Source organism: Rhinoraja longicauda, chromosome 22 (assembly GCF_053455715.1).
Source record: "Rhinoraja longicauda isolate Sanriku21f chromosome 22, sRhiLon1.1, whole genome shotgun sequence".
NCBI classification, from domain to species: domain Eukaryota; kingdom Metazoa; phylum Chordata; class Chondrichthyes; order Rajiformes; family Arhynchobatidae; genus Rhinoraja; species Rhinoraja longicauda.
The window spans coordinates 32,477,120-32,492,619 of NC_135974.1; the positions used below are offsets into that span (position 1 = coordinate 32,477,120).

Consider the following 15,500-nt stretch of genomic DNA (forward strand, 5'->3'; position numbering starts at 1 on the left):
AAGGCACTTTATGATTATGCCAGCAAATCGTTTTCCCAGAAATGCCATTAGCGCAAACATAATGGAGCAGGTCCATTATTAGAACATCGGGCTCAAAACAAATTTGTTTTGCTGGTCTAATGATATTAATTTTGCATTCAGTGGGCCATTCTTTTTCAGCTGCCAAAGCCAAAGTGTACTTTAAATATTAACTCCATTTGCTGAAAGGGGCAAATGGATATTATTTGCGACTTGAACTTGCATAAAGGTAGAGACAGCACACGCCACAAAATCCAACCCTTCACACTAATTGGATCTCAAACAGAAAAATATGATTCTTTCGGAAATGTAAACTGGCAGCACGTGTACAGAACAGGGAAGGTTCCAGTCAGATTTACAGTACTGAATCTGTGCAGTTTCATTTAAATTTAAATAATTTAATTTATATTTGTAAATATTTATAAACGCGATATTTTTCGGTAATAAATGTTAAACTGCAAGCTTCAAAATAGTCTCAAAGCTTACTATGCTGGATTTTATGTCAACGTGTTTAAATTAGTATTCCATTCATTATAAAGAAATTACAAAGCCTTTTCCAAACAAGCTTTACAAATCAATCAAAACCGACTGACAGAAAATCCTGTCACAATCTTCCTGAAAATCAACTTTTCAATTCATTCAAGCAGAGCAACATGCATGCCCGACCCACCATGTGGATCGAATGCAAACAGACCATCTTGCCTAAGAAAGTCCTCAATGCTTGCCTTCAATTTATACCTTTTCCAGCAGCATTTATTTTTGTATCCCCACACATGCCCGATTCAAACGTTTCCAACTTAAAATTTGATTGCAAGTCATGAATCACAGAGTCTGAATCTGAAGTATCGCTCAGTAACAGCTAGTGCTGCACGGTGGCGCAGCAGTAGAGTTGCTGCCTTACAGCGCTGGAGAACCGGGTTCGATCCTGACTACGGGTGCTGTCAGTACGGAGTTTATACGTTCTCCCTGTGACCTGCGTGGGTTTTCTCCGGGTGCTCCCGTTTCCTCCCACGCTCCAAAGACTTGCAGGTTTGTAGGTTAATTGGCTTTGGTTAAAACAAAATTGCAAATCGCCCCTAGTGTGTGTAGAATCCTGAAAGCGTACGGGGGGAATCGCTGGTCGGTGTGGACTCCGTGGGCCAGAGGGCCTGTTTCCGAGCTGTATCTCTAAACTAAACAGCTCAGTAAAACACTCCGTTTTTAGACGACTTGTCGCCTTCACGTTTGAAGGCATGTACGAAATTTCAACATATTCAATTTAAACAAGTCAGCCCGAAAATCGTCCTCCAATAAAATCATTATCTTCGCCGAGTCCATTTTTGGCTCATTACTAAAACTCATCTCTTGTAAGAGAAGCCTGTCTGTTTCCTGGCCCAGAATGAAATAAACCCCCATTGTGCCATTGCGCTGGAATCTGGGACAAAGGCACAGTTTCTCCATGGTATTGGTGACTGACAGCCAACTTTGCCCTTTAAGCTCCCGTAACCAAAAGTGTCCCTTGGTAAAAACTAAAATAAAAAACTTCACTATTTATTCATGACTCGAGTTCTGAACAGTTAGAAGTTGTTACACACTTTACTCTGTTTGAAGGAAAGTTAATGCCCTGTGGAAAAGATCGGTGAAATTTTATTAATTTCTTTATGAAACGAGGATGAAGCTTCAAAAGGATGGATTCCTCTCCAATTCCAAAGTAAAAGCATTGCCAACTTCATTAAAACGATGCCCAGATTTGAAAGTTTAACATACTTCATATAAATATTGGCATCATTTTTTTTTAAAGACACCAAGTGCTGGAGTAACTCGGCGGGCCAGGCAGTATCACTGGAGAACATGGAGAGGTGACCTTTCAGGTCAAGACGTTCCTTTAGCAAGGAGATGAGGAGGAATTTATTTAGTTAGAGTGTGGCGAATCTGTGGAATCGCCACCTAGAGCAGATTATGATTGATGCACGCATTCAGGACAAGTATAGCCATCTACAGCCTGATGGGTCTCATCAGCCTGAAGAAGGGTCTCGACCCGAAACATCAACCATTCCCTCTCTCCTAGATGCTGCCTGACCTGCTGAGTTACTCCAGCATTTTGTGATACAGCCTTACCACAATGGCCACCCATCATATAAGAGTGTGTGTCGTTTTATAAAACACAAAGGACAAAACAACTTAACACAGCATTATCATCTTTTCCCAGTATTTCTCAAGGTCTGATATTGGTTGGGAAAAAGAATTTGCTTAGGAAAAACCTGCAGATACTGGTTAAAATCGAAGGTAGACACGAAATGCTGGAGTAACTCAGAGGGACGGGCAGCAGCTTGGGAGAGAAGGAATGGGTGACGTTTCGGGTCGAGACCCTTCTTCAGACTGATGGACGTTTGCTTGATGGATTGAAAGATACAGCATGGAAACGGGCCCTTCGGCCCACCGAGTCCATGCCGATCATCGATCACCTCTTCACACTAGTCCAAGAATGTTTTATGGTCATATGCCCCAGACAGAGCAATGAAATTCTTACTCACAGCATCACAACAGAATATGTAAACACACTACTATATAAACTCTACAATAAGCGAGAAAAATATATATATATATAATCAAATGTATGTAAGCACACTAAAAAAAAAACCCCGATAATAATGTAATTGTGTTATCTAACTTTTATATTCATTCACTATGTACAGGAGCAATTTACAGAGGCCAATTAATCTACAAACCCGCATGACTTTGGGATGTGGGAGGAAGCCGGAGCACCGGAGGAAACCCACGTGATCGCAGGGAGTACCTGCAAACTCCACACAGACAGCACCTGGCCCCCGAATGCAGGTCACTGGCGCAGTGAGGCAATTGCTCTACGAACTCCGCCGCTGTCCGGATTTCTCAGGGAGAGTTATTAAATTGGAAAAAGAATCCATTGTGACCATCTACCATCTCGATCCAAGAGTGCCAAGGACGTGCATTAGTGAAACCTATTGAGTAATGAGTCAGAAGCTAACAGTGCCGTCTGGAAAGCGAGAGTGGAATTCAGAGCTACAAAGTGCATTTACATACCAAACCACATCCTCAAATATTAATGCCGATAACCTTTGGAAAACATGGACCACATCACTTGAAAAGAACCAGCAGCAAACTTTCAAACTCTTTGAACCGAGGTATTGCTGTTCAGTCAAACTGCTCAAACAAAAGAAAAAGCTGCTGCCTCACAGCGTCAAAGACCAGGATCGATCCTGAGGAAGACACAAAGTGCTGGAGTAACTCAGCGGGTCAGGCAGCATCTCTGGAGAGAAGGAATGGGTGACGTTTCGGGTCGAGACCCTTCCTCAGACTGATGTCAGGGGAAGGGGCGGGACAAAGAATAGGACGTAGTAGGAGACAGGAAGACTAGTGGGAGAACTGGGAAGGGGGAGGGGAAAGAGAGGGACAGAGGAAGTTGGAGAAGTCAATGTTTTAGATTTAGATTTAGAGATACAGCGCAGAAACAGGCCCTTCGGCCCACCGGGTCCGCGTCGCCCAGCGATCCCCGCACATTAACACTATCCTACACGAGGGACAATTTTTGCATTTGCCCAGCCAATTAACCTACATACCTGTACGTCTTTGGAGTGTGGGAGGAAACCGAAGATCTCGGAGAAAACCCACGCAGGTCACGGGGAGAACGTACAAACTCTGGAAACAGACGGCGCCCGCAGTCAGGATTGAACCCGAGTCTCCGGCGCTGCATTCGCTGTAAGGCAGCAACTCTACCGCTGGGGTGTAAACTGCCCAAGCGAAATACGAGATGCTGTTCCTCCAATTTGCGCTGGGCCTCACCATGACAATGGATGCCTCGGCTGCCGTCTGTGGGGAGTTTGCACGTTCTCCCTGTGACCCCACATAGGTTTCCTCCCACAACCCAAAAATGTGCGGGGTTGTAGGTAAATTGGCTTCTGTAAATTGCCCCTAATTTGTAGGGAGTGTTGCGAAAGTGGGATAACGTCGAACTATTGTGTGAATAGGTAATCGATGAATGGCGTGGACTGGTGGGCTTGAAGGGCTCGTTTCCGCACTGTATCTCTAAAGTTAAAAAGGAAATACGAATGCCTCTTTTTGTTACATTTGGCACAGTTGCCAATCACTTAAGAGGCAGAGGTATATTGACCCCCATGGCTGCATTCTTAATTAATTTAAGAACTTCCTAAATAATATATGGTCAAGCTTTCAGGGAAGAAAAAAAAATCAATTGACATTTAAAACCAAGGGTAATAACTGAGCTATACAACACTTCAGCACAAAGGACCAGACGTTGGTGAAATCTGAGGAATGATCAATGTAGATCGTTGGATCGCTTTTTTTTTTGGAAGCTTTACCAACAGATTCCCAGAGCTGATAACCATGTCGTAGGAGTGAACAATGTAAGATAGCAAGGTGACCAAACAATGTCACAGCTCTGTGTGTTGATGCTAAAATTGCCTTCAACCAGCTCGCCTTCAAAAGAAAAACCCTGAACACCTCAAAAGGTATCAAAAGAATAGTTTGATGAATCTTACGTACCCCGCACCAATCTGCAAATAAAGGTGGCTGGTGTTTGATCGTTAAGAAACACAAAACAACATATACACTGGAATTTAGAAGGATGAGAGGGGATCTTATCGAAACGTATAAGATTATTAAGGGGTTGGACACGTTAGAGGCAGGAAACATGTTCCCAATGTTGGGGGAGTCCAGAACAAGGGGCCACAGTTTAAGAATAAGGGGAAGGCCATTTAGAACGGAGATGAGGAAAAACTTTTTCAGTCAGAGAGTTGTGAATCTGTGGAATTCTCTGCCTCAGAGGGCAGTGGAGGCCAATTCTCTGAATGCATTCAAGAGAGAGCTAGATAGAGCTCTTAAGGATAGCAGAGTCAGGGGGTATGGGGAGAAGGCAGGAACAGGGTACTGATTGAGAATGATCAGCCATGATCACATTGATTGGCGGTGCTGGCTCGAAGGGCCGAATGGCCTACTCCTGCACCTATTGTCTATTGTCTATATTTCTGAAGACAGTCTGAAGAAGGGTCTCGACCCGAAACGTCACCCATTCCTCTCTCCGAGATGCTGCCTGACCCGCTGAGTTACTCCAGCATTTTGCGTCTACCTTCGATTTAAACCAGCATCTGCAGGTTTTTTTCCTACTACATTTCAGTCTTTATTTTGGAAATCACATTGGCCCAATGTCATCGATATGACTCAAGCGACATGCTGGTTTGCTGCTTTAGTCCGGACGGAATTCCGGAAGTAAACAACCCACAAGTTTTCTTGCACCACCATTTCATGAGGATATAAACGTCTTAATTTCAACCAGTGAAATGCTCCATTGGCACCACACCGTACATTATGTGAGTTCTATTACGATTGTACAATAACCCGATTACATCAGTCTGAAGAAGTGTCCTGACCTGAAACGTCCATGTTCTCCAGATAGAAGATACAAGAAACTACAGATGCTGATTTACAAACCAAATGACACCAATAACTCAGCGGGTCAGGCAGCATTGACAGGATCCTGGAACTTGGATCTGGAGAACATGCAAACTCAATATTTCGGCTTAGGACCCTTCCTCAGACTCCCAAGATGCCTCGAGTTACTCCAGCACGTTGTGTGTTTAGTTTGTAAATCGTCATTTGCAGATTGTGCTTCTTTTCCCATTCTAGGTACGTCACCAGTGTCTATAAAACTTATTTGAATTGCACTGGTGCAATATCCGGCATACTCTGTTTAAAAACTACTTTTGCCTTCAATACAGCAAGGCTAAATTGATGTATTTTGCCCTGGGCTCCATTTTAACAAGTTTAGCAGGAGCAAACTTTTACCCTGCAACCTTTGCACAAAATGCACACTGGAAGCTAAGCACAGCCCTATCAATGACTTCATTTACGCAAGTCAAATAAACCACGCTTTCTAATTTTACATTCAATCATTCTCTGCTCCAACAGACAGAGAAACAGGGCACTGAAGAAATGAAATTAAGAATGGAGAATTAGTTACAAAGTAGTACACTTTCAACAGGCATTAGAATTCTGTCACAAACCACAATAGTCACTGTATTTAAAAAGTGTCCAAACTAAGCACCTTGCACCTCAGTATATTTTGTGACAGGACTCTTCTTTAGAGAAGGGGCCTGACCCGAAACGGTCACCTATCCATGTTCTCCAGCCCTTGCCAGCTGAGTTACTCCAGCATTTTGTGTCTGATCTCTGATATAAACCAGCATCTGCATTTCCTTGTCATTACACTTAATGGTTCCAACTTTGATTTCAAATTCCTCCAGATCGCCAACATTCTTTCCCAAAGGCAACATTACCAATTAACCCATTATCATTACAGCCAGAATACTCACTATAAAATAGCCCGCCCGTTAATTGATCCGCAACGTACTAATTAAAACAAAAAGCTTATCCAGTGCACAAATTAATCCTCCACATAATTGCAGCTAATTTAGTGCAGCTCCAAGTCCCCTATGATTATCCTTGCTGCAAGAGTCTCTGTTTTCCCAATTTAAACCCTGCGTTCCATTGTCACAATGGCTCGGGAACCTACTGACAACACCCATGTTTCTCAGCCCCACCCAAACCAATTCAACTTCTTTTGATTTTCTAAAAGCCTTTCCCATCTACGAATCGCAACTGCGCCAGTGAACTGCAAACTGTTTTAACACGTAGTTAATAAAGTTCTTTGAAGTTGAGATAGACACAAAAAGCTGGAGAAAAGGAATAGGTGACGTTTCTTCAGGCAGTTGAGTATCAATTTATATATTTTAAAAATACAGCAGATGAACATCAGAGTTTAAAAACACAGACACACAGTACTGGACTAACTCAGCAGGACAGGCAGCATCTCTGAAGAAAATGCAAAGGTGATGTTTTGGGTTGGGCCACTTTTTCAGACAGTTGAGTGTCAACTTATATATATATTTTTTAAAGTAGAACAGATTAACATCAGAGTTTAGAAAGATGGACACAAAGTGCTGGAGTAACTCAGCGGGTCAGGTAGCATGTCTGGAGATGAAGGAAAGGTGACATTTCCGGTTCGGGACCCTTCTTTAGACCAGAGCTTCTGAATCAAATCACCAAAGCTGCTTTGCTGTCGGTTTCAAGATTTTCTAGGTGTGCTTACGAGTTTAAAATTGGTCCACTTTAGCAGATGCATCTTCATTATAGACATATGCAATAATCCACTCAAAGAATAATGCAGTAGAGAAGGGAATACTAACAATGCACATCATTCCCTCCTGAAGACATCCATATTTTGGTGTAATGCAGCAAAAATAAAATGATTGCCAGGATATTGCACAACTCATTGCTTGGCCCTCTGTCCTTGCCATCAGTCCTATCACTAACTGCTTGCTACAATAGGCACAAGTTCCAAAGCGTTTCATTCTCACATCCACCGGGACTGACACCAGCCTGAAAAAGATTCTCGACCCGAAACATCACTCAATCCTTTTCACCACAGATGCTGCCTGACCAGCCGAGTTACTCCAGCATTTTATGTCTATCTCTGGAACAATCTCTGGAAGAAGGGTCTCGACCCGAAACATCACCCATTGATCAGTCTGAAGAAGGGTCTCGACCCGAAACGTCACCCATTCCCATTCCTTCTCTCCAGAGATGCTGCCTGATCCGCAGAGTTACTCCAGCATTTGCAGGGAGCAAATGCAGGGAGGTGAGCCTACTGGCTGGCATGGATGAGTTGGGCTGAAGGGCCTGTTTCGGTACTCTGGGACTCAGTATAAACCATGAGATGTTGATGAGATGGCTCCCCCCAGCCTTGATAAGATGAATTATTTGACACTTTTCAGGATGTAGTATGAACCTCAAAACTGATGTTTAACTTTTGCAGAATTTGTTGTCAAAGAACCAGCCTTGCACAGTTCAATATTAGTAACTTGGAATGTCTCCTTCGTATGTGTTGATATCTCGAACATCAAAGGAGTTGCTGGTCACAGTCGACTGCGTGGAGTTATTATTTCCATCACACTGGAGAGGTGTTTGTCAAATAGCTTAAATAAAACCAGATACTTCTGGGAATATGGAACAGGTCAGGAAGCATCTGCCTGACCCAATGAACACTTCCACCATTTGCCATTACATTCCTAATCAACAGTAGCTGCGGAATTTTGCTAGTTTAGATTAGAGATACAGCGCGAAAACTGTCCCTTCGGCTCACCGAGTCCGCGCCAACCAACGATCCCTGCGTACTAGCACTACCCTACAAACACTAGGGACAATTTACAATTTTTATCAAAGCCAATTATCTGACAAACCTGTACATCTTTGGAGTGTGGGAGGAAACCGGAGCACCCAGAGAAAACCCATGCAGTCTCAGGGAGAATGTAGAAACTCCGTACAGACAGCACCCGTAGTCAGGATCGAACCCGGGTCTCTGGTGCTGTGAGGCAGCAACTCTACCGCTGCGCCACTGTGCTCTATTGTGGTGAATATCAAAGTAGTTATATATCAGTCATCTATCTGGAGTTACTGTTGGAGAGATCAGAGGATTCTGTTGTTTGGAGGGTTTAGAGAATGGTTATGATGCATATCAACTCTTACAGTACTAACAATCTCCGCCCACTTCAATTCACCCACGACCATAGCAGGTGCAATCTCATGTGTAGCAAGGAATTGCAGATGCTGGTTTACACTGAAGATGGACTCTAAAAGCTGGAGTAACTCAGCGGGTCAGGCTGCATTTCTGGAGAAAAGGAACAGGTGTCATTTTGTGTCGAGACTGGTTTCAGCCTACAAACCTGTACGTCTTTGGAGTCTTCTTCACAAAATGGTGGTGGAGAGGTTCAAACTCTTGTAGAAACAAGGAACTGCAGATGCTGGTTTACAAAAAAAAAAAAACAGTGACTGAAGAAGGGTCTCGACCCAAAATGCCACCTAGTCCTTTTCTCCAGAGATGCTGCCTGACCCGCTGGATTCTTCCCAGCTACTGTCGGCCTCTTGAAACATCCTGCACAATCCTAACCCAAACTCTAGCTCGGCATTTTGTATACAGTTGTATTTTGTGCTATTGGCTTGTACCACGATGGCCCAGTTTACCTATTATAACTGATAGAATTTATCGTATATTTATTTGTTGAGTTGTTGCTTTTAACGTTCCTGTAAAACTGTAGAGAGTAAGGATTTTATTGTGTAGGAAAAAAACTGCAGTTGCTGGGGGAGGGGTGGGGGGGAGGGGAGGGGGGGAGGTGCTACACCAATGCAGGAGAGGCTTGAGCTCAAAGGGTCCACTTGGTCTAGTATCTCTCTAAACATTTTCTATCCATGTACCTGTGCAAATGTCTTTTCAATCTTCATGTTATAGACAATAGACAATAGGTGCAGGAGGAGGCCATTCGGCCCTTCGAGCTAGCACCGCCATTCAATGTGATCATGGCTGATCATTCTCAATCAGTACCCCGTTCCTGCCTTCTCCCCATACCCCCTGACTCTGCTATCCTTAAGAGCTCTATCTAGCTCTCTCTTGAATGCATTCAGAGAATTGGCCTCCACTGCCTTCTGAGGCAGAGAATTCCACAGATTCACAACTCTCTGGCTGAAAAAGTTTTTCCTTATCTCAGTTCTAAATGGCCTATCCCTTATTCTTAAACTGTGGCCTCTTGTTCTGGACTCCCCCAACATTGGGAACATGTTTCCTGCCTCTAACGTGTCCAACCCCTTAATAATCTTATACGTTTCGATAAGATCTCCTCTCATCCTTCTAAATTCCAGTGTGTACAAGCCTAGTCGCTCCAGTCTTTCAACATATGATAGTCCCGCCATTCCGGGAATTAACCTAGTTAACCTACGCTGCACGCCCTCAATAGGAAGAATATCCTTCCTCAAATTTGGAGATCAAAACTGCACACAGTACTCCAGGTGCGGTCTCACTAGGGCCCTGTACAATTGCAGAAGGACCTCTTTGCTCCTATACAGGTCCTGCAGAAGGACCTCTTTGCTCCTATACTCAACTCTTCTGTTCATAGGTTAGAGGATCAGAATTAGACCATTTGGCCCTTCACATCTACTCCGCCAATCAATCATGGCTGATCTGTCTTTCACTCACAACCCCATTCTCCTGCATTCTGCCCACTACCCCGACACCCGTACTAAACACGAATTTGTCAATCTCCGCCTTAAAGATATCCATCGATGGCCTCCGCAGTTAAATGTTGTTTTCGCACCTGTCTTAACCACCTCCTCCGGCAACTCGTTCCACATACGCACATACGCACCTCGAAGGTAGACACAAAATGCTGGAGTAACTCAGCGGGTCAGGCAGCATCTCTGGAGAGAAGGAATGAGTGACTGAGTCTGAAGAAGGGTCTCGACCCGAAAAGTCACCCGTTCCTTCTCTCCAGAGATGCTGCCTGACCCGCTGAGTTACTTAAAGCATTTTGTGCCTGCCTTCGATTTAAACCAGCATCTGCAGTTTTTTTCCCTACCTATTATCTGCCTCACTGGAGACCCTCGGACTCTCTTTAATCGGACTTTACCTTGCACTAAAGGTTAATCCCTTTATCTTGCATCAGTACACTGTGGACGGCTCGAATGTAATCATGTATAGTTTTTACTCTGATTGGTTGGCACGCACCAAAAGCTTTTCACCTTTATCTGGGTACACATGACAATAAACAAAGCAAAACAGAGAGCAAATGGACAACCATCTCCAACACTCTCTCCATTCTAAACCAGATGATTGGGATTGTGTTATTCAGGTAATATCTGGAGTTTAGAAACATAGAAAATAGGTGCAGGAGTAGGCCATTAGACCCTTCAAGCCATTCAATGTGATCATGGCTGATCATGACAAATCCCCATGCATTAACTCGATCCTTCACATCTTTAGCGATTATTGAAATCAAGGATAACAACTTTAGGTTTAAGTGGGGGGAGGGGGGAGATTTAAAAGGGGTAACTTTCTCCACACGAAGGGCGATGGGTGCATGGAATGAGCTGTATGGAACGAATAGTTGAGGCAAGAACTATCGCAAAGTTGAGGAAACATTTAGACAGGAACATGGATAGGACAGGTTTAGAGAGATATGGGCCCAATGCAGGCAGGTGGGACTCGTTTAGATGGGGCATCTTGGCCAGAGTGGGAAAATTGGACTGAAGGGCCTGTTTCCGCGCTGAATGATTCTATGACTGCCAAACGGAAAAATAAAATTCTATAACTCGAGCAACTTTCTACTGGACAATAGTCAGAAGCAATTGCTCCATAATAATAATAATATATTTATTTAATAATATATTTTATTCCATAGAACAAAGAAAACAAGTTTTCAGCCGATGGTTTCGGTGACAATAACCAGAATGTAACTAGTACCTTAACCTCGTTCTACCAAAACATAATATCAGTATTTTCAATCTGATACGAGTTTGAGTTTAGCTTATTTGAGTTTAGATCATTGTCACTGTATAGAGACCGTCTTATCCATTTGATCAGATATGGTATGTGTGTGTTCGTATATACATACATATAAACATATACATATATGTACGTGTGTACAGATGTGTGCATGTATGTGTATATATATATATATATGTTTGAAGAGATACATATAAGATCATAAGAGATAGGAGAAGAAATAGGCCATTCGGCCAATCGAGTCTACTCCGCCATTCAATCATGGCTGATCGATCTCTCCCTCCTAACCCCATTCTCCTGCCTTCTCCCCATAACCTCTGACACCAGTACGAATCAAAAATCTATCTCTGCCTTAAATATATCCACTGACTTGTCCTCCACAGCCTTCTGTGGCAATGAATTCCACAGAATCACCACCCGTGTGTGTGTGTGTGTGGTGACCATCTTATCCCTTTGATCAGACACACCACACACACACAATCATATCTGATCAAATGGATAAGATGCTCACAACACACACACATATATATACACACATACACAAAGACACACGCACATACACACACACATGTACACATACACACACACATATACATACACACATACATACACACACATACAAAGACACATGCACATATCATACATACATGTACACATACACACAAACACATATATATATACACATACACACATACACAAACACATGTACATATACACACACACATGTACACATACACACATATACATACAGACAAAGACACATGCACATATACACACACACATGTACACATACACATACACACACACATATACATACACACAGACACATGCACATATACATACACACATGTACACATACACACACATATACATACACACACACACAAAGACACATGCACATACACACACACGTACACATATACATATACATACACAGACACATGCGCATATACACACACATGTACACATACACACACACATGTACACATACACACTCACAAATGGCAGGTTAATTTGGTTCCCCGGGAGAATGCTCCTAGTGCTTCCGCCAAATGCTCAGATGTTCGATCTGAGAGGGCAAATTGATTTAGAGCGCCTCTCTCTCTCTCTCTCTCTCTCTCTCCTCATTGTGTCTGGAGAACGCCTATTTGACTTTACACAAACCATATGGCACACCTACCTTACAGCCCAGCGAGGGCTTATCTGCAACAAACGAACCTTCAAATAGACGGCACTCTGCCTGAACAGGAAACCACGGAACATGCACCAAACTCAATTATTGTTACAAAATAATGAGCCTCGAAACTGTTTCAGAATCGTTATCCGAGGAGTGAAAAAACCCCCAACAAACCTCAACTCAATCGAGCGGTTTTTAAATAAGCTGGTTGCAACCCTTGCTGTCTGACCCGCTGAGTTACTCAGTCCAGCTTTTTTGTGTCTATCTTGTATTAATCATGTTTCGTGTTGGCTTCATCTTTAAGAGAGGCGTTCTCCCATTCGCATGCATCTTTTGTTTAATTGGGAACGACCCACAAAGATGAGTATTTATTTCACACTCATTAAACTCTCAATAAATCCAATTTCACACACTGGGGTGGCGAGTTCACTGGCTAAACATCGCAGCTAATCTGAGATCAGCCAAATCTTCATCTGACATTTTGGGCAAGATTAAGAAATTCCCTCCCCAAATTGCTGTATTTCAAATCTCTTTTGTAAACGTCTTGTCCAGTCAACGTTTAGACTCAGTAATCTGCACACCGGCCCCAGAAGGGAAAGATGACTCGACTCTGGAGTTTCAAATGTCAAGGAGCGCAGTATTTTGGGAGTTTATAGGTTAGTCATCGAAAAATAAATAACAATAAGCCCTCCCCGCCTAGAGTTAAACATTGCTGAGATCATGTTGATACACCCGGACCCGGACACACGATTTCACTCACACTCCGTGTGGGATGAGAACTAACTCCGCGCACACTTTTAAAGAAAGGAAGAAATCAACTTACAGACTTGAGAAATTTCAAGGAACCCACGTAGTCTTTCTCTGTCTTTAAAATCTCAGTCATCACACAGACTCGCAGGCGAAGCTGCCGGTCAGTGGCTTTGCCACACTCCACTCCATTTTCCAGCTGGCTTTCCTCGTCCATGTTGCCGTCCTCTTACTTGCAAGTAAACAAGACCGTTCCAAAGGCAATCTCACCCCCTCTCTCACCCCCACCCTCACCCCCCCCCCCCCCCCCAACAAAAAAACAAAAAGAGGCAAAAACGAGAAGGTGAGGTTTCCACCGTCTCACAGTTGTTTGGGAAGCTGGTGAATTCAGTTAGGTGCAGATCCACTTTGCATTTTTCATTTGTTGGAGGTGGATGGACTGGTTGGTTGCAGTAGTGCCAGGCTGGTTTCTCAGGCGCCTTCCTCAGTCCTTGTGATAATGCGAGAGAGAGTGGGTGTGCAGACTCCCGTCCCTAACTCCGAGCCCCAGCGCCGTTACAGGTCTCCTCGCAACATGGACCCGGGCATTTGCTGCACATTTGTTCTTCGGAAGTTCAACCCCGACTTGTTCTCACCGAGAGGAAGAAAAGCCACACAAGGGGGATAAAGCCAGCACCATAACGGCACCTGGGAAAGGGGAGGCAGAGAGACAGAGAGAGAATAGAAATGACGAGCTGCAAATTGGCAACAAAATCTGCAGCAAATGCTACCGTTCAGCGCGATTCCGCTTTTTGCCACTGAAATAACAGACACATGCTCAGAGAAAGCAGGCGGGGGGCGTCGCCAAAGTCTCGCTTGCAAACTCCAGCGGTGTCACTCCACACACAGAACACACATACACACACCACACACACACACACACATACACACCATCACACACACCATCACACGCACAAACATACCATAACACATACACACACCACAACACACACACACACACCACAACACATACACACCATCACACACACACACCATAACACATACCACCACACACACACACCATAACACACACACACACACCATAACACACACACACACCGTAACACACACACACCATAACACACACTCAAATACACACCATCACACACACTCAAATACACACACACACACATCACACACACACACACACACCATCACACGCGCGCACACACACACCAGAACACATACACACACCACAACACACACTCACCACAACACACACTCACCACAACACACACTCACCATCACACTCACACCATAACACACACACCATAACACACACACACACACACCATAACACGCACACACACACCATAACACACACCATAACACACACACACACACACCATAACACACACACACCATAACACACACACACACCATAACACACACCACACACACACAGACACCATAACACACACACACACCACCACACACACCATAACACACACACCATAACACACACACCATAACACACACACACACACCATAACACACACACCGTAACACACACACACACCATAACACACACACACACCATCACACACATACCGTAACACGCACACACCATAACACGCACCATAACAGACACACCATTAACACACACACTATCACACACAGTCAAATACAAACCTTCACACACACACACCATCACACACACACACCATCTCACACACACACCGTAACACATACCATCACACACACACACACACCATCACACGCACCATAACAAACACATACACACCATAACACAAACACGCACACACACACACACACACAAAGCATCAGTTCAAATGAAACTCACCCTCTTCGAAAATCAGGATTTTTGCAAACCACAGATTCTTTTTGGCTGCCGGCAAAGGTAGTTAAGGCAGGTACTATCGCAATGCATAAGAAACATTTGTACAGATACATGGATAGGACAGGTTTGGATGGATATGGGCCAAACGCGGGCAGGTGGGACGAGTGTAGCAGGGACATGTTGGCTGGTGTGGGCAAGTTGGGCCGAAGGGCCTGTTTCCACGCTGTAAGTCTCTATGACTCGAAGAGGTTTTAACATGAAAATTGTTTTTTTTTTAGATACACTAAATCTGTGCAAAGTTGCCTGCCAATTCTAATCATAAAATGTTGCTTTAAATGAGTGCATTTATCTTT

The 15,500-nt window shown here is 43.8% G+C and overlaps 1 protein-coding gene across 1 annotated transcript in view; it reads right to left on the minus strand.

Moving 5' to 3' along the window:
- Window positions 1-13,550, minus strand: part of prex1 (phosphatidylinositol-3,4,5-trisphosphate-dependent Rac exchange factor 1) — a 170,291-nt gene extending 156,741 nt beyond the window's left edge. Inside the window, exon 1 of the mRNA XM_078419047.1 lies at window positions 13,384-13,550. Coding sequence (XP_078275173.1) covers window positions 13,384-13,524 — 141 coding nt within the window. The 5' untranslated portion in view covers window positions 13,525-13,550. The remainder of the gene's footprint in view (window positions 1-13,383) is intronic.
- Between the last annotated feature and the right edge of the window lie 1,950 nt (window positions 13,551-15,500).